The sequence below is a fragment of the Microtus pennsylvanicus genome, chromosome 14, assembly GCF_037038515.1.
Source record: "Microtus pennsylvanicus isolate mMicPen1 chromosome 14, mMicPen1.hap1, whole genome shotgun sequence".
In the NCBI taxonomy this organism is placed as follows: Eukaryota; Metazoa; Chordata; class Mammalia; order Rodentia; family Cricetidae; genus Microtus; species Microtus pennsylvanicus.
Genome location: NC_134592.1, coordinates 15511747 through 15535602, shown reverse-complemented (window position 1 = coordinate 15535602; position 23856 = coordinate 15511747). Strand labels below are relative to the sequence as shown.

Here is a 23856-nt window from a genome sequence, read left to right as displayed (position 1 = left end):
ACTTCCGATTCCCGGGATCCGCCCCGCCCATTTTCTTCCGTCTCCTTCTTTGGGATTGGCTGCCTGGCGCTCAGGCCCCGCCTTCTCACGCCGCCCCTGGCGCTCACTTTTCCCGCCTCCGCCTGGGCCGCGCAGCGGAGCTCCGTGACAGTTGAGGATGGCCGGAGCCGAGAGCCCCGCCGGCTGCCAGGCGGAGCTGGAGCCCGTTGTGTCGCTGGTGGACGTGCTCGAGGAGGACGAGGAGCTGGAGAATGAGGCGTGCGCCGTCCTGGGCGGCAGCGACTCGGAGAAGTGCTCCTACTCGCAGGTGCGCGCGGCCCGGCGGCTCCCGCCGCTCTGCCTGCTTCCCGCCTGCCGCAGCCGGGCCGGCTCCAGGGCTGCCCTCCACCCCGGGCTCCCACACCCCCGACCCTGCTGCCCTTCCACCCTCAGCTTGTTCCCAGTAGGGCTCTCTTTGCGCCCTGCCGGAGGCTCTCTGCAGGCTCCGGTCCTCCTCGTTGTCGCCTCTTGGTTGCCTGCTTTCCACGAGCTCATCCTCGTGACCTTTCAAACCAGACCTCCTTCGCCCCACTTCTCCCACTCCTGCAGAGTGTTAATTAGGCGCCAGATGGAGAAAAGCGGCGTTAAAGAAAAGTGGGCCGAATTTGAAAATCTGTCGGTGAGGGTGGGCTGCTCCACGGCTGCCGTCGAGTTTAACTGCTAGCTGGTGTGTTTTTCCGGTTAAGTTCCGTGTGTACGTGCGGTGTCGGAACCAAAACATCAGGTGACTCTGGAAAGCCCAGAGAGAAAAGGATCAGTTTGGCGTTTTACAGTCTTGTGAACAAGAGTTGGAGGGCCTGTGGTATGTTTAGTGACGCATCCCGTACATCTACGTACAAAAGTGGAGAAGGGTGGGTAGGAAGGAACTAGCGGGAAGAGAATTGGTGGAAGGAAACAGGCCAACCGTGCCCGTGGGTGGAGTGGAGGACTGGGGAAGGAGGCAAGGAACTTTCGAGTTGTTGTGTGGTGTGAACTGAAGTCATAATACTATTTGTCTTCCTTAACCAACTTGGGTTTGGACTGCAAAATTGTTGGTTGTTGAATAATCTTGCATCCCAGAAACAGTCGCAGATGGTCACTGGCATTTAAATCAAAGGATCACCATGAAAAAAAAAACACTCCCACTTCCTTGGAAGAAGGAAAGAAAGGTCCTAAATCTGGGTGTGAGCAGTTTATTAATACCATTATCTTCATAAAAATGTGTTAACTAGGAGAGATGTCTCAGCAGTTAAGAGTGCTCTTCCAGAGGACCCGGGTTCAATTCCCAGCACCCACATTAGAACAGTCAATTGTCTGTAACTCCAAGATCTGACACCCTTCCACAGACACACATGCAGACAAAACAGCAATGCACATAAAGTAAACAGAGATTATTTACAAATAAGTAAATTAAAAATATATATTAGCTAAAAAATTTTGTTGTTGGAGATAGGGTATTATGTTGAGCAGACTTGCCCTGAATTCCTGATCCTCCTGCCTTCACTTCCCAAATACTGCTGGGATTGCAAGTGTACATCATCATGCCTGGCTTAAGTTTTGTTTTTTTGTGGGGTTTTCGTTCTGTTTTTTGAGATAGTCAAAATGTGTGGTTCTAACTAGCCTGAGTTCATTATGTAGGCCAGGCTGGCCTCGAACTGTTAGAGATCCACCTTCCGGGATTAAAGGTGTGTGTCACCACTGCCAGCCCTAGACATTTTTTTTTAAGATTTATTTTTTAATTATTTGTGTGGGTATATATGCAAGTGTAGGTGCCCTTGAGGCCAGAGGAATCTGATCTCCCTGGAGCTGGAGTTCCAGGGGTTGTGAGCTGCCCAACATGGACCCTAGGAACTCAGTGCTAGCTCTCTGCAAGAGCAGTATGTGCTCTTAATCTCCGAATCGTCTCCCTAACCTCAGGCTGATTCACTGATGTGTCGGGGGAGAGGGCATGTGTACCACAGAACATGTGCAGACATCTGAGAACAATTTTGTGGAATCAGTTGTCTACGCCACCTTTATGTGGGCTCTGCACATGGAATGCTGGCTTCTAGGCCTACACAGCCAGTACCATTCCCCATAGAGCTCCCTCACTGGCCCTGCTGTTTTTGTGTTGAAGTAAAACAGACATCTGTAGAGTTGGACTGGCAAGAGGGCTCTTGCTGCAGAAGCCTGAGGACCTTTGCCCCATCCCCACAAACCACAAAAAGCCAGGCATGTTGAAGTGTGCTTGAAATCCCCTCTCTGGAGGGGCATGTGCCCCCTCACCATTTCTAAGTGTTAACTGTTTTTCCTTTAGCTTTTAATTTCTAAATATTTTAAATTTACAGATAATCTGAAAGAATAGTATTATGAATATCTGTAACTCATATATGTATTGCTTTTAATCACTTGTCTCTATTGAATATTTTGCCTTTTTTATTCATTACTTGACAATAAGTAGTGGACATCATTATACTATTCTCCTAGATGTTTTCCCATTCAACTCCTGCAGATCAAAATAGTTATGTTTATGGATCGACTATCCTCTTTGGTAGAATTATAAGCATCTTCTAAAATTAAAAATGTATTACTCTCCCAAACCTATATAAGCTCACCTTTATTTTCTTGTGTTAAATGGTTAAAAGTATCAACTTACTCACAGATTTAAACTTTTTATTGCTATAAAAGAAAAAAATTACATAAAAACAAGCATCAGTATAGGTCTGGAATTTGTAGTAGTGCTTTGGTCCTTTGTTGTATGACTACATTTTCCTTTTTTTTTTTTTTTGTGGGGGCTGATCATTCAGGGCTCAGTGAAGAGACAAGCACTGTATGCCTGCAGTACCTGCACACCAGAGGGAGAGGAACCAGCAGGAATTTGTCTAGCTTGCAGCTACGAATGCCATGGAAGTCATAAACTATTTGAACTATACACAAAAAGGTAAAGCAGTTTTTGCCAAATGCCTTCTAAATGCTTAGATTCTTTTGCAACCACAATACCTACTTAATCCTGCTTTTTATTCAGAGTAATTGCATGTTGGTAAGATTTAGTATGGGAGGGAATGGTTTTTCCATAAGACTTAAATTTTAATTATGGTTACTAGCTCACACTACTTGTCTTTTCCTTTTGTTATTTCATTTGTTTGTGTGTGTGAGAGAGTGATAAAGACATTTGTTTTTTTATGTGTAGTGGTGTCCAGAATTACAGTCTTTTGTTGCTTTTGTTGGAAAACTTCAAATAAGATACACAAACATCAGAAAGGCCATTTAGATTCTAGAGACTAGTCAGAAAGGGAAGCTGTGTTTGGTACTAAAAGAGTGTTAATTTTAAAAGGAAGCTTAAATATATGTTCTTCCTCTTTTCTTAATAGAAATTTTCGTTGTGATTGTGGAAACAGCAAGTTTAAAAATTTGGAATGCAAATTATTTCCTGTAAGTATGCACTGTGATTACAAATGTACTTGGGACCAGGGGCTGGAGAGATGGCTCAGCGGCTTAGAGCATGACTGCTCTTTCAAGGATCCAGTTCAGTTTCCAGCATCTACAACTACCTGTAACTCCAGCTCCAAGGGATCCACCCGACTCTTCTGGATTATGTAGAAACCTGAATACACACACTCACACACACACACATAAATAGAAATAATTCTTTTAAGTGCACTTAATGAGCTAAGGTTGGTATTTACCAAAGTGTAAAAAAGCAAAATATTTATTCTTGAACATTTCACTTTTATTTGTTTGGAAAAACTAAATAGCCCATTGAGAATCTACAGCATACATTGCAGTTAATATTAAAAGTCTGGGAGGAGATGTTCTTGAAGCTGATTGAGTTTTATTTATTGAGATCATTCATGCACACCGAGGCTTTTAGAGCAAAGCATGTGGCTGGATGAAGAGCTACGGTAAGAATCTGTCTGCAAAGCAAACTAAAGCTTTGCTTTCAGAAAAGTTGTAGGAAAATTGCAGATAAAAGAGAAAAAGAAGGAGAATGCCAGTTTTCATTAATAATAGCTAAAACTTCATGTTTTCTCCTTTAGGATTAATTTTTGATAGTTTTTATCCTTTTTGCCCCCTAATAACCTAAAAGTCTTGTCTTTTATACCTGCATTTAAAGAACTGTCTTGAGGTTTGGAGAGATGGCTCAGCAGTTGAGGGCATGTACTAATCTTCCAAAGAACCTGAGTTCAATTCCCAGCACCCAACTTTGATGGGTTTCAATTGCTTCAGCTCCAAGGGGATGTAACTCCTTTAGCCTCCATGGGCACCTGCACTTGTGCACATACCTGCATGCCCCCACCCTCCGCCCCATAATAAAAAGTAATCTTTAAAAAAAAAAAGGCTGGGCGATGGTGATACACACCTTTGATCTCGGCACTCAGTAGACAGAGGCAGGTGGATCTCTATGAATTCGAGGCCTGGTCTACAGAGTGAGTTCCAAACTAGCCAGGACTACACAGAGAAACCCTATCAAGCGAAAAAAAACCAAGAAGTGAAGACAAACGTGGCCACCCTGGCCTACATGTAGTCAGTTATAGGACAGAGAAAATGTCTTTCAAAAAACCATTAAAAGAAAATGTCTGCCCAGGTCAGTGTCAGTTCAATAAACTGACCGTGTATATGATTTTTATTTCATTTGTTATATGAGTATATTAAATAAATAATAAATCTCCCAATTGCTGTGAAGAGGATAGAGAAAATGTGGGGTTTTTTTGGTCTCTGTAGCTTGAAAAAAGTATTTCTGTAATAATAAACTTTTGACTTGAAAGTTTATGACTAGCTTGTAGAAAGATCTTAATGCAGAGAGAATTATTAAAAATACAATTTTTATAATGCATGAGATTGTATCTAATATTAGATCATAATATGTACTGAAATGTATTCTCTTTCAGGACAAATCAAAGGTAAATTCTTGCAATAAGTACAATGACAACTTTTTTGGATTATACTGCATTTGTAAGAGACCTTATCCTGATCCTGAAGATGAGGTAAAGAATCAGAAGTTTAAAATGTGGCTCTCAAACTGCTTTAGAATTGAACTGTTGTTTTTGTTGTTACTGTTGTTTTGTATTTTTTTATTTAAATATCATAGAAATGAAATATTGGAGAGGACTTTCTTGAGGCCAAAACGCCTCTCTCTCTCTCAAGTGCCTCTTCCACCCTCAGGTATTTTCTAAGAAATTAGTTTCTTTCCTCTGTGTAAAACAAGTATGTAGTAATGAGCTACGGGCCGCTTTCCTGCCGCCCAGCTCCCGGCCGCCTGGCTAGCTTATGCCCCGAAATAATTACACGGAAACTGTATTCTTTTAAACACTGCCTGGCCCATTATATCTAACCTCTTCTGACTAACTCTCATATCTTGCTTTAACCCATATCTAATAATCTGTGTTATCTAACCTCTTCTGGCTAACTCTCATATCTTGCTTAAACCCATAGCTAATAATCTGTGTAGCACCAGTCTTACCGGAAAAGATTCAGCATGTCTGACCTGGTGGCTTGCTCCATCGCATCTGCCCTGGAGAGTTAGCGGCATGGCGTCTGAGCTCACTTCCCTTCTTCCCAGCATTCTGTTCTGTTTACTCCACCCACTTTTATTCTAACCTATCAGGCCAAGCAGTTTCTTTATTAACCAATGACCTTCCTCCATCACAAGTAAATATGTAAACAGGCTTCTTTTTAAATTTAAATTACAGTGTAAGCAAAATCCCAGAATTATTCAGTGCAAAGTGCTTTTTTCACCAGTTTATTGTGGATCAGCTTCCACAGTAAGCAGGATACAAATCCAGCTGGGTGTGGTAACTCTTGCCTTTAGTTTTAGTACTCTGGAGGTAGAGGCTGGAACACAGTCATAAGTTCAAGGTCAGCCTGACCCACATCATGAATTCCAGGCCAACCACGGCTACATAGGGAGACCCTTTCTCAAAAAGAAAAGAGGAGAAAATAAATACAAGTCTGCCTTATAGCTGCCATAGTCAGGTAGCCTAGCTTTTGTAGTAGAGCAACACTGTCTAGATTGTCACTATAAAGCCTTCAGTGAACATCCATAGGTTCGTGTGTGTGTGTGTGTGTATATATATCACTGTAGGTGTTACATAAAGGCATAGCTGTTGGTGAGTCCAGGGATATTTGTAATTAAAATTAGGATCATGTCTACCAAAATATTGGCAATATTTTTGTAGTATTTTTTTCTGTGTGTTTTTTCTTGAGACAGGACTTTTTTTTTTTTTTAATGGTTTTGTTGAGATAGGGTTTCTCTGTAACAGCTCTGGCTGTCCTGGAACTCTCTGTATAGACCAGGCTGGCCTCCCTGGTGCTGGAATTAAAGGCACGCACCACCATTGCCCAGCTAGGACCTTTTTTTTTTTTTTTGTGGAAAAAATGTGTAAGGTCATGAGTTCAATTCCCAGAAACCACATGGTGGCTCACAACCATCTGTAATGAGGTCTGGTGCCCTCTTCTGGCCTGCAGGCATACACACAGACAGAATATTGTATACATAATAAATAAATAAATGTTTAAAAAAGAAAAAATGTGTAGTCATGAAGAATTTGATGATGGCATAGTGGTCAAGATTGTTTCTCCTGTCTTTTGAGGGTATTTGGGTTGCCTCAGGAGCCGTGGGGATCCCGGAAAGTGGGTAACTTGCCCATCTTTTTGTGACATTAGACACCTTTCAACACTGCCTTCTTGGCTTTCAAGGCCTTTGCTTTTGCTTTTTCTTTGGCATTGGGAGGGGTGAGAGATTCCTTCGCTTTCAGAGCCATCCTGGTGCAAAATGAATCTGGGTCTGCCTTATATATGTAGCCCTGTCTGACCTCAAACTCGGAATCTCCTGACATTTTTTTTTAACATTCTTACCAACCTACATATTATTAATCCTTTACAATCTTGCCATGTTGACCCGTTAATCCCAGTACTCAGGAATCAGAGGCAAGCAAATCTCTGTGAGTTAGAGGCCAGCCTGATCTATATACAGAGTGAGTTCCAGGACAGCCAGAGCTACAAAAGAGAGAATGTATCTCAAAAAAAAAAAAATCTGGCTATGTTATATGGCAATTGTTTATTATTAGTTCCTTTAAAAGTGTTTAACCAAAAATAAATGTTTTAAAATTTATCTTATGGGGGCTGGAGAGATGGCTCAGAGTTTGAGAGCACTGGCTGCTCTTCCAGAAGTCCTGAGTTCAATTCCCAGCAACCACATGGTGGTTCACAACCATCTGTAATGAGATCTGGTGCCCTCTTCTGGCATGAAAGCATGCATGCAGGCAGAACACTGTATATTTACTGTGAGTTTGAGGCCAGCCTGGTTTACAGAGTAAGTTCTAGGACAGCCAAAGTTGCACAAACCCTGTCTTGTGGGAAAAAAAAAATTCTTTTTCCTGGTCATGAATGAAATTACATAGCTGCTATGAGTTAGAGGGATATCTGCAATGGTCTTTGCATTGGCTTTCTATGTCCTTAATGTTTTGTTTGTATATTTCTTTTAAGGTTTATTTATTTATTATGTATACAGTGTTCTCCCTGCATGTATGCCTAAAGACCAGAAGAGGGCACCAGATTTCATTGGGAATGGTTGAGCCACCATGTGGGTGCTGGAAATTGAACTCAGGACCTCTGGAAGAGCAGCCAGTGCTCTTAACCACTGAGCCATCTCTCCAGCCCTTTCTTTGTATATTTACTGATCTGCAAAAGTACTTTGTGTATGTAGAGGAATTAACTTCCACCTTTCTGACTTTTTAATCATCTGGGACCATAATTATTGAACCAAATTACATATAAGGGGAAATTAAAAGCATCTTTAATAAATATCTCTTAAAACTAAGTAATTTCACGGATGGGGTAAAATGTTCCTTATAGTACTTTTGAAACAAAAGATTCCCTGTCTCCCAAAAAAGCAATAACTTGAGAGACAGAAGGAAAAACAAAAGCAAATTGCTCTATTGAATATCTTATTTATTTATTTACTTATTTTTGCCTCTTAAGAAAACACCACAGTAAAGGGACAGAAGCATTTTAAGATGTTAACTGCTGGTATGAAAGCCTAAGATAAGGGAAAATCATCCCCCACAGCGTGTGTGTGTGTGATTCTCCTAGTGTTGGATAGGAAGGAACTTTGATAACTGCTTGCAGACTGCTTCATGGAGAATGGATTTGTCCTCTTGACTGCTCTCACACAGATGGGTTTCTCACAGAGCTGCTAGAGAATTACTCAACTCTCTAGTTCTGCTATGGGCCAGATTTTCTTCCATGTCCTAGAATTCAAAACAATCATTAACAATTTTTTTTTTTGTCAGGTTCCAGATGAGATGATTCAGTGTGTGGTCTGTGAAGACTGGTTCCATGGCAGGGTAAGGAAAACTTTGACCTTGTAAGTTGTGTACCATGGGACATGATGGACATGCCAGTCACTCTAACACTTGGTGGGTGGGAGGTGAAAGATCAGGAGTTCAAGGCCCTCTGCTATTTGAGACCTTGTCTCAAAAATAAATAAATGGGCTTAGGAAATGGCTCACTGGCTTAAAGAGCACATCTTTAATCCTGGTATGCAGGAGGCAGAAATAGGCAGATTGCTGTGAGTTCAAGGCCAGTTTGGTTTATGTAGTACTTCCAAGCCTGCCAGACCCTGTCTCAAAAAAATATTCTTCTGTTGTACTTGACATTTCCTCTGATAGAGATATGATCAGTGTACTTTCACAGTGTCCGTTTATAAAACAACAGTCATTCTAGGGGACTTGGAGATCACAAGAAACATCTGGTTTTCTATATCCACAGCATCTTGGTGCCATTCCCCCTGAGAGTGGGGATTTCCAAGAGATGGTGTGCCAGGCTTGTATGAAGCGCTGTTCTTTCTTGTGGGCTTATGCTGGCCAGTTGGCAGGTAAGTGTTTCTGTGAGGTTGATGTGACAAAAATTTGTGCTTGTGAAATGTGTGTCTTTGATCAGAATTTTTAGCTGCTTTTTTAAACTGGACTTTAGGGAGGTATAGGAAATATTCAGCTATGTTCCTTTTCCACACTTTGCTTTTGGACTGGGTGAGAGCCTACCAGGATTAAATGTGAACCTGAATGCCGGGATGCAGAGTATTGATAACAACCAGTTAGAGAAAGTGCGGGAGGTAGTATTTGCATGGAGTCTTGAAGGGAAAATAGAGTAAAGTAAGCGGTTAAACGTAAGACATGTTTTGAAGGGGTTGGCATCATAATTCTTGGGTTATAACAGATGCCTTAGACCTGACAATAATAGATAAATATTACAGTCAAGGTCTGTGCCAGATGTGAAGGCTGTGTAACAGCCCTTGCTGTCCTAGCCCTACCTATCCTGGAACTACCTGCCTCTGCCTTCCGAGTGCTGGGATTAATGACATGCACCACCACCTCCTGGCCCTAATCACCTTCTAGAGGCCCTATCTTTTGATACTGCACTGGTTGACTTTTAGCATATGGATTTTGTGAAGTATATGTATCCCACCTGTAGCAAATGGCAAAACAGCATATTATGTGGGTTACATACTAAGAAATGGAATAGAAGCAAAAGCCATCAGGGTGGGGGTCGTCAGTGTGATACATAACACATTTTACTGGTGTGCCATCTAAATTTCTAGTCCTCACCTTCAAGGATTTTGATCATAGAAGCTATAAGCAGCATACCTGTGCCTGTGCTCTCTTCCTACACTGGCTGACACAGTCACAGCTCTTTCTGTTCTTTCTCCTTCAGAATATAGCTCAGTTCCTGCAGACACTAGAGCTATAGGTTTTGCCCATCGGGATTTCTTTTTTGCTTTTGATTGTTTAGTTGTTAGTTTTGCAAATCCAGACCCTCACACATGCTAGGTAAGATGTGTCCTCTGGCCGATCCTCAGCCCTGTCTGTTTTTTCAGGGTAGGGTCTCTGTCACCCAGGCTGACCTCAAACTCTCTGTCTTCATGTTTTCTTTCTTTTTTCTTTTTTTGGTTTTTCGAGACATGGTTTCTCTGTGGTTTTGGAGCCTGTCCTGGAACTAGCTCTTGTAGACCAGGCTGGTCTCGAACTCATAGAGATCCGCCTGCCTCTGCTTCCCGAGTGCTGGGATTAAAGGTGTGCGCCACCACCGGCTGGCTTTCATGTTTTCTTAGTTTTCCTCTTCCCTATCAGATGCTTTAACCTAGATTGCAAGCCCATTACCCACCATTAGCTCCTTTACCATCTCTCTAGACCCATCCTTTCTGACTCCCTCTTCCCAATTAAACACTTTTGTTTTCCAGAGCTGTCTTTTTTTGTTTTTAGTTTCTTTAGTTAGTCCTTCTATAGTGTATTCCTTAAAGTTCTTATGTAGTGACTAGTATTTTTTAATGAACCATTGATTTGGATTAGGCAGGCATAATGTTAAAAAGTAGTGCTAATTCCCTGGTTATTACGGAGACTAGTCCAGATATTTTAGCAGAATGTGATTTCTTGATCTGAGAGGCCAACAGCTGTGCTGTGTTTGTTTTGTTGGACCTACAGTCACCAGAGTGTCTGCTGAAGATGACGGACTGTTGCTGAATGTTGATGGCGTGGGCGGTCAGGAGGTTATCAAGTCTGAAAATGGAAGTCACCAAGATAACACCCAAAAAGAGGATGTTTCAGAGCATGGAAAGGATGCTGGCAAGGAAGTTAAAGCTGAGCAGAATAATGAGCCATGTACCAGCTCTAGTTCTGAGTCTGACTGCCAGGTAGTGTATGGAATTCAAGCCACATTCAAAGTGAAACTAAGGGCCAGGGTGGTAGCATGATCAGCAGAGTGACCGCCCTGCGTTTGATCCTCTGGGATGACGAAAGAAGGGTGGAGGTGGCTCAATTGGAGAGTTGATTGCATATAACCGTGAGGACTTTAGATCTCTAATACCACATAACGCCTTTAAACCCAGCACTTGGGAGGCAGAGGCTGGTGGATCTCTGTGAGTTTGAGGTCAGCCTTGTCTACAGAGTGAGTTCCAGGACAGGCTCCAAAGCTACAGAGAAACCCTGGTTCCAGAAACAAAAAATAGCCATACTGGGCATGATGGCACACATCTTTGATCCTAGCACTTAGGAGACAGAGGCAGGAAGATCTCTGTGAGTTTGAAGCTGGCCTAATCTACATAGCGAGTTCTAGATTAACCCAAGCTGCATAGTGATACCCTGTCTCAAAGGACAGCAAAGCCTGGTACAGAATGCACCTGAATCCCAGTGCTGGGAAGCTGGAGATGAGATTATCCCTGGAGTCGACTGACAGGCATTCTAGCCAATCAGTGAGAGACCCTAATTCAAAAACTAAAAAATGGAGACGTTGATTGGGGAAGACACTTGAATGTGCATGGCCTTCCTTATGCGTGTGTGCACCTGTGCACACAGAAAAACACACGGCTGGTTAAAAGTGATGGCTGCTGTTCCAGAAGACCTGGGTTTCAACTTCCAGAGCTCACATATTGCTTACAATTGTCTGCAAATCCAGTTCCAGGGAATAATCAAATGTCCTTTTCTAGCTTCCATGGGCACCAGGCACGCACAAGTACACAGACACACATGCAGGCAAACACTTATACACATGCAAATAAAAATTTTTTTCAAACTTAAAAATACAAAAACTCAGCTGGGCGATGATAGTGCACACCTTTAATCCCAGCACTCAGGAAGCAGAGACAGGCAGATCTCTGAGTTTGAGACCAGCCTGGTCTACAAGAGCTTGTTCAGGACAGCTAGGGCTGTTACACAGAGAAACCCTGTCTCAAAAAACAAAATACAAAAATTCACACTCCAGAACTCAATTTTATTTCAGACCGTTTTTAAGAATGAAAAAACCAAAACTGAGCTGCAGTCTGGCTGCAGACTTCAGGAGCTTCAAGCCAGTCAGTTTGTGAAGAAGGATGTTGCTACCTATTGGCCCCTGAACTGGCGCAGCAGGCTGTGCACCTGCCAAGATTGTATGGTGAGTGTCTGGTTCCACTTGGTTTCTCAGATTATGCACCACACAGTTTATTCATGGATTTATAGAGGAGTCCAGGGACGCCGAATTTCCTATGGACCAAATATATATATATAAAGCCACACTTGTAGAACAAGTTCTTGTAGAGGAAAATCGGAATTATGTGATACTTTCTACCAAGTGTTAGTAGATAACACCAATTCTGTGACTGGAGAGAGAGGGGGCAAGAGTGCTTACTGCTCTCTCAGAGGACCCGGGTTCAGTTCTCGTCTCATGGTGGCTCATTCAGACTGCATAGACCAAATCTCTTGTGGAAGTTGGAAGATTTCTGAAAAAGATCTGAGCCTAAAGTATAAATTTGTCAGGCAACTTCAAAACTCACAATTTTCTAGGTGTGAATTCAAAAATGAATAAAATTGTTATTCTCCTGAATCTGACTTTCTGAAAATGATGTTCTAATAGGGAAACTGATTTTCTTTCTTTCTTTCTTTCTTTCTTTCTTTCTTTCTTTCTTTCTTTCTTTCTTTCTTTTTCTTTTTAAGAAAATGTATGGAGAACTAGATGTCCTGTTCCTGACAGATGAGTATGATACAGTTTTGGCTTATGAGAACAAAGGCAAGAGTGAGCAGGCCACCGAGAGACGGGACCCTTTGATGGACACCCTGAGCAGCATGAACAGAGTCCAGCAAGTGGAGCTCATCTGCGGTGAGTACGTTTATAGTGTCCTGCACTGAGCAGGAGAATGTCTAAGGTAGTAAACATCTGCTCTAACTGTGCATCAACAATAGTAGTCTGCTGCTATCACCAATGGCTCACTAGCATTTCGTGCTAGAATAATGCTTAAGATCACAGGTAATGTGGTGCCGATGTGTGTGTTCATGCGGGTCTGTGAAATGAAGACTCAGAGATACTTGAGAGTGAACTTAGCCTCTGTGCTTCAGGGGGCTCAGTCTCTGTAAATTGAAGCACTTTTCCCTTCGCCTCTTTGCATTTTTATTTTTTGCTATATTTATACTTATCAAGCAGATTTCCATATGCTTAAAACAATCTGAATGAAGTTTCCGAAAATAAAATGCCAGGTGCAGATAACTGATTCATGAGATTTCCTCTTAAACCAAGGTTTTTTGAGACAGGGTTTTTCTGTAGCTTTTGGAGCCTGTCCTGGAACTAGCTCTTATAGACCAGGCTGGCCTGCCTTTGCCTCCTGAGTGCTGGGATTAAAGGCTTGAGCCATCACCGCTGGGCTCTAAAGAAAATTTTGAATATGCTTTGTATCTATGGGAAACTCTCAGACAAGATTCACAAAAGGTATCTGTAACACAAAGGATGGATTAGGAACTGAATAAAAACTTGAGAGCTAGGCCAGATATGGCCCAGTGGGGTGTCATGGCTAATGGAGATTGCTTGCTATCCCTCTGACATTATGCCAAAGGGTTGCCAAAGGTTGTGCTGGTACACCTTTAATCCCAGCATTTGAGGGGGGGGGATAAAGCAGGAGGGTCTCTGAGTTTGAGGCCAGCCTGGTCTACACAGTGAGCTCCAGGATAGCCAGGGCTATGTAGAGACTGTCTCAAAAAAGAGAGAAAAGAACAAACTGCAGCATGTATTATTTTAATTAAGGGTAGATACCTGAATACAGAATAATAGGAGAGTGTTTCATCCTTTCAAAGTAATTTTCATTGAGCATTGTATCTGAACTTGGGAAGCACGACAGCTTTTTGAGAGGTCTCTCAGGGTTGCTTGAATGGTTCACAGGAAGCTGCTAGAAGGGGAGAAGATACCCCTAAGTCCAGCAGCTCTGGTGAGGTCAGTGTTTCAGTCTCAGCCACTTTCCACTTGAGTCCATGACCTTGGGTCCTTTTTATAACATCCATCATTTCTCTTTTGTGATCAGTTAATTTTTTTGCCTTTATTAGACTAAAGACTGTTGCGTTTTCTTAGTAGACAAACATTAGGCTTCATTATATTTTCATATGCATGTATCACTGTTCTTTGGGTGTATTTATGTGTGTATGTGTGAGCAAGAGAGAGACAGAGAGAAGGATAGAGACCTTGAGACCCTGACTAAAAGTTTTTCAGTGATAGGGGTGTTGAAGAAATTCCTCAGCTGTGTGAATCTATGGAATCTATGCAAATTTCAGTGAGGCGTGGTTTAAACCTGTCTGGTGGGCCCAAGGTTACTTGAGGGCCTAGATTGCTGAGAAACAGGAAGCCCTACCGAAGTCTGAGTGGAGAGAGGCTATTTCCGGTTGTGTTTGTTGTTTGGTTTTTCAAGGCAGGGTTTCTCTGTACAACAGCCCTGCTTGTCCTGGAACTAAATCTGTAGACCAGGCTGGCCTCAAACTCACAGAGATCCATTTGTCTCTGCCTCCGGAATGCTGGGACTAAAGGTGTGCGCCACCACCGCCTGTGTTTGTTTTTGTTAAATGTAAAGACCCAGATAGCAAAATGAAGGAAGGCCAGAGTTAAGTGGGAAACAAGTTTCTCTGGGTTTTAATTAAAAACATTGGTGTAGACTGTTAATGAACTTGGCATATCAATGGCAGATGTTTTGTTTTAAAAGTGTAAGGCCTGTCTGAACTTTTTGTTGTTTTGATTTAGAGTACAATGATTTGAAGACGGAACTTAAAGACTATCTGAAGAGATTTGCTGATGAAGGCACGGTATGTAAGAGCCTTAATCGTAGCCCTGCTTGTCCACATCCCGTGGGTTACAGTGTTTTCTTTCTTTGCCTTAGTCTCTACTTGAGCTTCTTTCTGCTAGAACTGAGCTGTCTCATGGGTCCATTGGGGCGTTAGCCTCCTGTGTAACCTGTGCATTCTCCAGATTCTCACAACCTCACCCTGGTGTAGTTTGTGGTTGCCGTGTTCTTTACTAATTTTATCATGCGGTTTTAAAATCATATTAGGGGCTAGAGAAATGGCTCAGAGGTTAAGAGCACTGGCTGCTCTTCCAAAAGTCCTAAGTTCAATTCCCAGCAACTACATGTGCTCACAAACACCTGTAATGAGATCTGGTGCCCTCTTCTGGCCTGCAGGCATACATTCAGGCAGAACACGGTATATATAATAAATCTTAAAATAAAATTTATATAAAAATCATATTAGAGGGACTGTGAAGACTGCTTAGCAGGTAAGAACTCGTGCTCTGCAGCTCTCATGGACCTGAGCTAAGACCCAAAACTTAGTGAAAAGCTGGCATGATTGCACACGCCTGTAACCCAGTGCCGACAAGCAGAGCAGGAAGGACTGCAGTACTAGAGGATAGATAATATTTTCTTTTTTCTTTCTTTTTCCTTTTTTTTCTTTTTTTAGGTTGTTTCTAGTGTAGTTCTAGCTGTCCTGGAACTTGCTCCGTAGATTAGGCTGGCTTTGAACTCAAAGATCCACCTGCCTCTGCCTCCCAAGTGCTGTGATCAGAGGTGTACACCATCACTGCCTGAATATAATATTCTCTTTCACAGCTTGTTGTCACTGTTTGTAACCCTAGGTTAGGACAGATCCTTCTGCTCATATGTGTTGGAGCACTCTCTTCTGTCCCTCAGCCTCCTTGCCCCACCATCCATCCTTCTACCAAGAAGCATATGTGTTACTTTGTATTTAAAAATAGACTAAGAAAACGCAGTCTTGTGATGGCTGCAGTAGAAGCAGAGCTGGGTTGTCCCAGTTTACCTTATTTTGATCTGTGTTTTTCCTTGGTCTTATTTTTTATTTTGTTAGCATTACAGACATCTTTGTATTTGATGCTTTAAATCCATTGCCCATTACTTAAAGTAGTGCCTCCAGAACATGACTTGGGTTTTGAGGATTTTTTTTTATCAACCATTTTTTCTGTTGATACAGCAATAGCAATCATCTTTAATTTTAGACTCAAGATACACAAGTTTTCCTCTCTCCCTTCCTCCCTCCCTTTCTTTTTTAAAGATATCAGTGCAGAAGAAAGCACAATTCCAAGCTAGGCACAGTGGTACAACACCTTTATTCTCAGCATTTGGGAGGCAGAAGCAGGGCATCTATTTCTTTTCTGAGCCACCCAGGGTTACATAGTGAGACCCAGCATCAAATAAAACAAAGCACAAACCTAGAGTTGAGCAGACCTGAAGGAAAGCTGTGCTAACGAGCACGTGCAGTGATGACCTTAGGTCTCAGGTCATGTGTGCCAGGGCTCTGTCATGGCTCAGCTGATTATTATTAAGAATGTACCAGGAGGGAGGAAAATGGGAGGCTGGGAGGAGGTGGAAACTTGGTTTTTTTTTTATCATTTTCTCAATAAAAAAAAAAAGATTTAAAAAAAAAAAAAGAATGTACCAGGAGATTCATAGACTATAGGTCAGCTGATCGTCAAGTTGCCCTGTTAGGTGGGTGCTGCTTTTATTATTTTACATGTGGAGATGCTGGGGTAGGTAGTGCAAGCTGAGTTCTGAGTCATTCTGTTCTGCTGCCTGGGTGTGTGACTGAATGGTCATCCATGGCCTCAGTGCGCATGTCTGTAAACAGATGCTGCTGTCTGCTCACTAAGACCAGAGGCTTCTGACCCATGTGGTTCGACTGGGGATTTGACCCACTGCTGTGCAAGGAAAGCAGTGGACACAGTAATGACTACTTCAAGTTGTAAGTCTGTCACTTGTCTGTGACAGCCTGTGAGATCACTGCATAGCATACTGTGTTTTCCGCTCTGACACTTGCTAGCTTAGGTGTGGACAACATGGTTTCCAATGGCAGTGAGCTTATCCACAAGTAATCCTCTGCAATTCTCTTTTCTTTTCTTTTTGTAGTTTTTGAAACTGGGTTTCATTATGTAGCCCAGGCTGGCCTTGAATTTGTGACTTTCTTCCTGCACTAGGATTGCAGACTGTGACCAGGCCGCTGGCTCTGGAATTAGCCAGTGGGTTATTTGGCTTGTTTGTGAGTGCTCTTGACCTTTTGTCGCTGCTGCAGAACGTGCTCCCTCTCAAACCTTGGCTTTTCATCAACAGGTTGTTAAGAGAGAGGACATTCAACAGTTCTTTGAAGAATTTCAGTCTAAAAAGAGGAGGAGAGTGGACGGGCTGCAGTATTACTGCAGCTAGAGGGAGCGCGTGCGTCCTCACTCAGATCCGTGGAAATGCCCCTGCTCCGGAGTAAAGAGACCTGTGTCACACTTGGTCCCCTTCCCATCTTCCTGTGACCTCAAGCTCCCTTCTCCTTAACAGTAGCCACCGTGTCTCAACAAGCGTCCTCGATGACTCAGCTAAACGCACCTCATTCCACAGACTTCAGCCTTCCTATTCGGGATACCCAGGGTTTTTGCTTATGTTTTAAGAAGTTTGATTTGATCTTGGGAAAGCAAATTGGTTTCTTTTTTAGCAATTTTTCTATGACTCAAATATGTGTCAACAGAGCTGTTGCCTTCTGGGTCCTCTCTCTCTTGCAGGTTCTCTTCCTGTTAGCCTGAACTTGCTTGGGGGACCATCCCCTCTGCCCCCATGATCACGGTGCCTTGGGTCCCAGCTTCCTCAAGCCTGTTCTGCTTCCTGAGGTTTGGTTGGGGCTTGAAGGGATTTGGGAACTTTCTCTGGACCAGCCTTGAGAGCACTAGGGCTGCTGTGGTGTCTGTCTGCCATAGGCAGGGAGGTTTACTCGTGGTGAGACTGAGGAAGCAAGCCTTTGTTCTGAATGTCGCTGAGGAATTTAGAGTCAAGTTTCACCAGCGTTCTTTTGGCTCAGACATCAGCGTTAGTACTGGAATGCTGGAGGGCTTACAGGGAATCCACCCTTATCTGAGTCCCTTTGCTGCTGCCTAAAATGACCAGATCCCACCCCGTGACATGTGGGTGCTTTACCGAGTCCTCTGCTTTCTTACATTATCAGGGATATGCAGAAGCATGTATTAAAAAATGGACCTATTTTGATACTGTTCTGTGTTAAGTTATTTTTCCCCTTGAATCTGTGCTGAAGGCGAAGACACTGACTGACCTTAGTGTTGGTGAGTGGGGCGGTGACACTGTCCTGGAAAAGAGACTGAAGAAGATTCCAGACAAAGCCCTCAGCTGCACACATGTCAAGTTTTTGTATGGAAACAGTGTGCACAGCTACTTCCCTCCTGAATGAAGTCTGAAAATCCTCACATAGATCGTTGTATAAAACTCTGTGTTTGGGGGAAGCCTTTCAGGTGCTGTGAAATCTTTTCACAGTCTATGTGGAAGACATCTTTTGATCTGCAAAGTCCCCCCCCCACACACACACACCTGAGAGGAACAAGGTCTTCCGTAGCACACTGTGAGGTACATTAAAGGCATTTTGGGTCACATAGTAGTATGGATATTTTTTTGTGTGTGCAGCAGTTGTATGCATGAATGCTCGCTAATTCCTGGACAAGATGAAGGGGCCTACAAATAAAGCCTCAGGAAATGGCATGGCCCCTGTGCTGTAGCCTGCAGCCCCCTAGTGACAGGTCCTGTGAAGCTTGTTGTGCAGAGCTGGAAGGTTCCTGGCTGGAGGCAATGCCTGTGTGCACTGAGCTAGCCTCCTAGAGAGGGCTCAGTTAAAAACCTCAGGTGCCTACAGCCTGGGCATCTTCTAAGTTTGAGGATATTTTGCACTTTCCATGTTCCATCATGTCCTCAAAATTTGTATCTTCCCAGATGTCCTATTTACTACCAAAAATTGCTGTCTGCCTGTGGCAGGTCAGAACCATGGCTCGGCAGCAGTATTAGTGAGCAGCAGCAGTTCAGACGGCTTGTCTAGGAAAGGCTCTCCACTTAACCAGAAAACCTCTTTTTGTACCTGTTCACAACTAGTTTCTTACTGACTTGGCCTGTCTCTTCTCATAGAGATGGCTTGGGCTAACATGTGGCAGATGATATTAATGCATGTTTTATGCAAAACAAAAATGTGATACTAGTTACTTTTAAGGAATTCTGGCATTGTATGTACATTTTTGTAGAAATTACTACTGGACTTAACATATTTCAATCAGGTTTCTGTAAAGTCCAAATTAAACCAATTTAAAAATTATTGATTTTCTGATTGTTCTTGATCCTGTTTTATTTTTGTTTTGTTTTATTTTGACTCTTTCTGGTCCTGTTTAAATCTACCTGGCCTCCATCTGCTGGTGGTAAGAAACTGAGCCCAAGTGTCTGTTCACAGCTTTCCTACCCTGGGCCGTGGTTCAAAGCTGGAGGCAGTTCATTCTGTGTCTGCTAGTCTATAAAATTGGTCCTGGGTCAAGAGAGTTTGCTGCCCAAGTATGATCCAAGTTCAAATCCCCAAATCTAAGAATGGTTGTACTCACATGTCTGGAGCACAGCAGTGGTGGGAAGGAGGATTGCTGGGGCTGCTAGCATAGGTCCAAGTTCAGTGACGGGCCTGCCAAAGAGAAAGACAGGGAGAGTGATGTGCCCCATGGCAAGTTAGGTGAGCTGCTTCTATAGCTAAAACCCTGAAGAAAGCGTCCTCGGTGCCAGGAAAACTGGTTCTTGTCCCTTAGAGGACCCTGGTGGTACAAAAGGGGCAAGTCGAAGAAGTGGTCTAGCAGGCCTATGGAAGGCCAGTGCTGTCTGGGGACCCACCCTGGAAGAATTCCCGGGAGCCATGTCACCTTGAAGCTGAGACTTGATGACCCGTTTTCACCAGAAAACACCATAGCAGCCCCGGGCACTGTAATAGCTGCCACGCGGCAGCTTCCAGTTCAGTTCCAGCTTGATTTCTGCTTCTAACCAAAACATGAGGGCACACTCCCTTGGTTTAGAAGATGAACTTTTTAAAAAAAAATAATTTATTTAACTTTATTTCATGCGCATTGGTGTAAAGGTGTCAGATTCTCTGGGACTGGAGTTACAGACAGCTGTGAGCTGCCATGTGGATGCTGGGAATTGAACCCGGATCCTCTAAAAGAGGAGGAGCCAGTGCTCTTAACCTCTGAGCCATCTCTCCAGTTGCTAGAAGATGAACTTAGACTGACATAAAAGATTTGATTCTTTTCCAACATCTAACCCAAGGAAGTTTTTCTAAACCTCATAGAAAGCCTGGTTACAGCCCAGCTTCCCCGTGTTATATCCAGAGACAGGAGGTGATCTCACAGGAAAGCTCAATGTTCAAACCTCACAGAACAGACAAGGCAGATGGCAGGAGGGTGGCAGGGCTGAGGATCAGAGAGGGTGAGAGGAAAGGGTCGCTGCTTTCCATCAACCAGCTTGACAGGAAATGGAAACAGCCTGCTGCAGAGCCTAGAGCTCACAGCTCAGGTGCAGCCTCACAAGATCTCAACTAGAGCAGGGAGCAGAGAGCCTGGGGCCCCGGAGGAAATAGATAGGCCAGGCACCCCAAGGAGGAAAGAAGCCCGAGCTAGCTCCTCCACAGAGGGGAGGATGCAGGAGTGAAGTCTGGATACAGAGATTAACTGCCCTCCACAGTCCCGAGGGGGAGGAATTTCCTGGAGGGGCTGGGCAATCACCCCAGGATCCTGGCCGCGACAGCCCCTGTGCCGAGTTTCGCATGTCCCACTGGGCAATCACCCCAGGACCCTGGCCGCGACAGCCCCTATGCCCAGTTTCGCATGTCCCACTGGGGTGTCTATGCCCTCATGGTTGTGCTTTGGACTGGGTACCTGGTAGAGAGCAAGTGAGCAATGTCCTGTTCTTCTACCACGGCCCAGGGAGCAAAGTGTCAGAGGGCCTGAAAGGAAATCAGTTCAGTGACTGGGGGATGCTGTCTAGGTGACACAATTGGAAGGAAGGGTGTCCACAACTATTCCCTGAAAGTGAGGGTCGCTGATGTCGTCACCACTCTACCATGCAAAGGCACAAGAAGCACACAGTGTTTTCAAATGACCCGAAGGGCCACCTACAGGGTAACAGTTTCTTTACAGACCTCCCATGTCTTGGGAGACTCCTCACCTGCAGAACTGTGGCTTCTCTGACCACAGCTGTCACTCCGCAGAGCAAGGGAAGGGACTCACAGAAGGCTATGGCCCCTGAGGACTGCTGAAATGACTGTCAACTCAAGTACCTGGTGGGGGCTAAGCCAGAGGCCACATCATGACTCACAAGGGGCTGTTGACTCTTGGGTATAAGATGGGATAAAGACCCTAACAAAGTCTTTGACCAAAATTTATTTATTTTATGTGTATTTGTGTTTTGCCATGGGTGTTGGGTCCCCTGGAACTGGAATTATAGACAGTTGTGAGCTGCCATGAACAGTCAGTGCTCTTAACCACTGAGCCATCTCCCCAGCCCTAATAGGGTTTAAGGGCACAGGTTGAGGCGGGATAGAATTTGTAGGTAGCAGCCTCCATGGTCGTTGAAGCCGTTGAAATGAGGAGCCTCTAGCCCATATTGAGCCACATGAAAAGTGAGGATGAAAGGGCCTGGGTAGACGCCAGACAACCAACACCAACATGGGTGCTAGAGGCAGGCTGGGGAAGGAAAGCAGGGCAGTGCCACAGAGCTGTGGGCGTCAAGGTGTCTGGTGGCAGGCGGAGGTAAGAGGGAACAGGACTATTGAGATTCGATAATCTCAGAGAAGCTAAATAAGAAGGTGAATCCAAAGACAAACACATAGGCATCCTCCTGAATATTAACCTTCATCAGGCGATGAAAGGAGACAGAGACAGAGGAGCACGGGACAGAAATCTCAAGGTCCAAATCAGGAGCAGAAGGAGACGGAGCACGAGCAAGGAACTCAGGATCGCGAGGGGTACACCCACACACTGAGACAATGGGGATGTTCTATGGGGAACTCACCAAGGCCAGCTGGCCTGGGTCTGAAAAAGCATGGGATAAAACCGGACTCGCTGAACATAGCAGACAATGAGGAATATTGAGAACTCAAGAACAATCGCAGTGGGTTTTTGATCCTACTGCACGTACTGGCTTTGGGGGAGCCTAGGCAGTTTGGACGCTTACCTTACGAGACCTGGATAGAGGTGGGCAGTCCTTGGACTTCCCACAGGTCAAGGAACCCTGATTGCTCTTCGAGCAGATGAGGGAGGGGGACTTTATCGGGGGAGGGGGAGGGAAATGGGAGGCGGTGGCGGGGAGGAGGCAGAAATCCTTAATAAATAAATAAATTAAAAAAAAAAGAGATTCGATAATCTCTAAACTGACGAATAAGACTAAGAGCTAAGACAGATGGGCCTCCATGTTCTCTGAGGAAGCTGACTGGATGAGGTAGCCTTCTCCGGGTCGTGGACCTGCTCTAAAGCTCCAGATAAGACCCGCTGGCAGAGCCTCCCTAGCTAGTGAGGGGAAGATGGCACGGTGCTCAGGGCAGGAGGGCTCCCTAGTGGCAGGGGATGGAAGTGTGGTAGGGCAGAGGACAGATGAGAGAGGTGGGGTGCAGGGCACAGGTGATCACAGTGACATTGAGGAGCTGTGGAGGCGCGAGGGGAAGGCAGCTGCAGGACTCATGGGAACCAAGAGAAGCAGGAACTGTGAGCAGACGGCTGGAGTGCATCAGAGGGGATGCCCTGGAAGAAGACGGGGCTGGCTCCAGACCCAGAAAGGCATCTGTCTCCTGCAAAGGTCAGGGGATGACTGAGCTGGAGGCTACACAGGAGAAGATCTCTGAAGTTGCTCTGGGTTGGGTGACGTCGTAGCTGTGGGGCTTTCTTCAGTCTCCCATAGCTGAGTTCAGCACATGAGACAGATGTTGTCAATCACTTGCAGCTCAAAGGCCAGAGACAGGAAGTGACTGACAGCTCTGGGTGGGCTGTCCTGGAGGGGACAGGAAGAGGATGGAAGTCAGCTCCACAGAAGTTAAAGGGGAGTATTAAACGGAGAACTTGAGAAGGCATCACTAACAGGAGGAGGGCATGGTGTGGTGAAAGAAAATGGCCCCAAAAGGAAGTGGCAGTATTAGGAGGTATGGCGTGTTGGAGGAAGTGTGTCACTGTGGAGGCGGGCTTTGAGGTCCCATATATGCTCAAGCCACACCCAGTGAGACAGTTTACTTCTTGTTGCCTGCAAGCCAAGATGTCGGACACTTGGCTATTTCTCCAGCACCACGTTGCCCCATGATGATAATGGACTAACCCTCTGAAAATGTAAGCCAACCCAATTAAATGTTTTCCTTTTTAAGAGTTGCGATGGTCATGTGTCTCTTCCCAGCAATAGAAACCCTACCTAAGACAAGTGGGCTGGGAGTAGGAGGGAGCGAACAGGTCAAGGTGGAGCCCTTGGGGAAATGGCTGTTCCCGCTGTGGCCATCAGGGCTTGGAATGGGAGGACATGAGAGAGGCTGAAGCCAGGCCTTCAGTGTGTGAAGGAGGTGGCAGGGTGGGGGAGGTGACTGTAAGTAAGGAGGACAACTACAAGGTGTGGGATTAGGGGCCAGCCACCACCTGATGCCCTTCCTGCATCCCAGTCAGTATAAGAAAGTCCACTTCCTGGGGGCTGGAGAGATGGCTCAGCGGTTAAGAGCGTTGCCTGCTCTTCCAAAGGTCCTGAGTTCAATTCCCAGCAACCACATGGTGGCTCACAACCATCTGTAATGAGGTCTGGTGCCCTCTTCTGGCCTTCAGGCATACACGCAGAAAGAATATTGTATACATAATAAATAAATAAATAAGTTTTTTTTTTTAAAAAAAAGCAAGTCCACTTCCCAGAGAGCGCTGGGAAGTGAGACATAAGACTGTTACCTCAGTTAGGCTGGAGAGGCCTGGGAGGCTGAGGTGGGGTAGGAAGGATAGAGCATTTTCCCTGAACCCAGGACTTCAGGAGAGCAAGGATGACAAGCACAGGGGCTGACCACAGGGTGCTAAGAACATAATACCAGATACACTGAGGAGGGGCACGAGACTCTAGGACCTCGCTGGGGTCATTACTCGCTGACTAATTGGGGAATCCCCAGAGTCTTTGGTAGGTCTATCAGAAAACAGAAAAACGGGAAGAACAGTTGTTTTCACCGCAGACATCTGGGAAACATTATATCAAATAGAATATTCCAGAAATGGAAGATATTT

The 23856-nt window shown here is 44.5% G+C and overlaps 1 protein-coding gene across 1 annotated transcript; it reads left to right on the top strand.

Annotated features, from left to right (window-relative positions):
* Positions 1–101: 101 nt before the first annotated feature.
* Positions 102–18911, top strand: Ubr7 (ubiquitin protein ligase E3 component n-recognin 7). The gene is made up of 11 exons (XM_075948288.1): positions 102–307; positions 2805–2938; positions 3369–3429; positions 4887–4982; positions 8289–8342; positions 8767–8872; positions 10476–10684; positions 11770–11919; positions 12459–12621; positions 14518–14579; positions 16892–18911. The coding sequence occupies exons 1-11, from the start codon at positions 158–160 to the stop codon at positions 16982–16984; spliced, it is 1278 nt and encodes a 425-aa protein (XP_075804403.1). The 5' UTR covers positions 102–157; the 3' UTR covers positions 16985–18911.
* Positions 18912–23856: the final 4945 nt, after the last annotated feature.

What these genes read in the sequence shown, in the direction of transcription:
- Ubr7 (XM_075948288.1), top strand. Translation starts at nt 158, where the DNA reads ATGGCCGGAGCCGAGAGCCCCGCCGGCTGCCAGGCGGAGCTGGAGCCC. An exon ending in AAGACTGGTTCCATGGCAGG is followed by an intron (nt 8,343 to 8,766) that starts GTAAGGAAAACT and finishes CTATATCCACAG; the next exon opens with CATCTTGGTGCCATTCCCCC. An exon ending in GCAAGTGGAGCTCATCTGCG is followed by an intron (nt 12,622 to 14,517) that starts GTGAGTACGTTT and finishes GTTTTGATTTAG; the next exon opens with AGTACAATGATTTGAAGACG.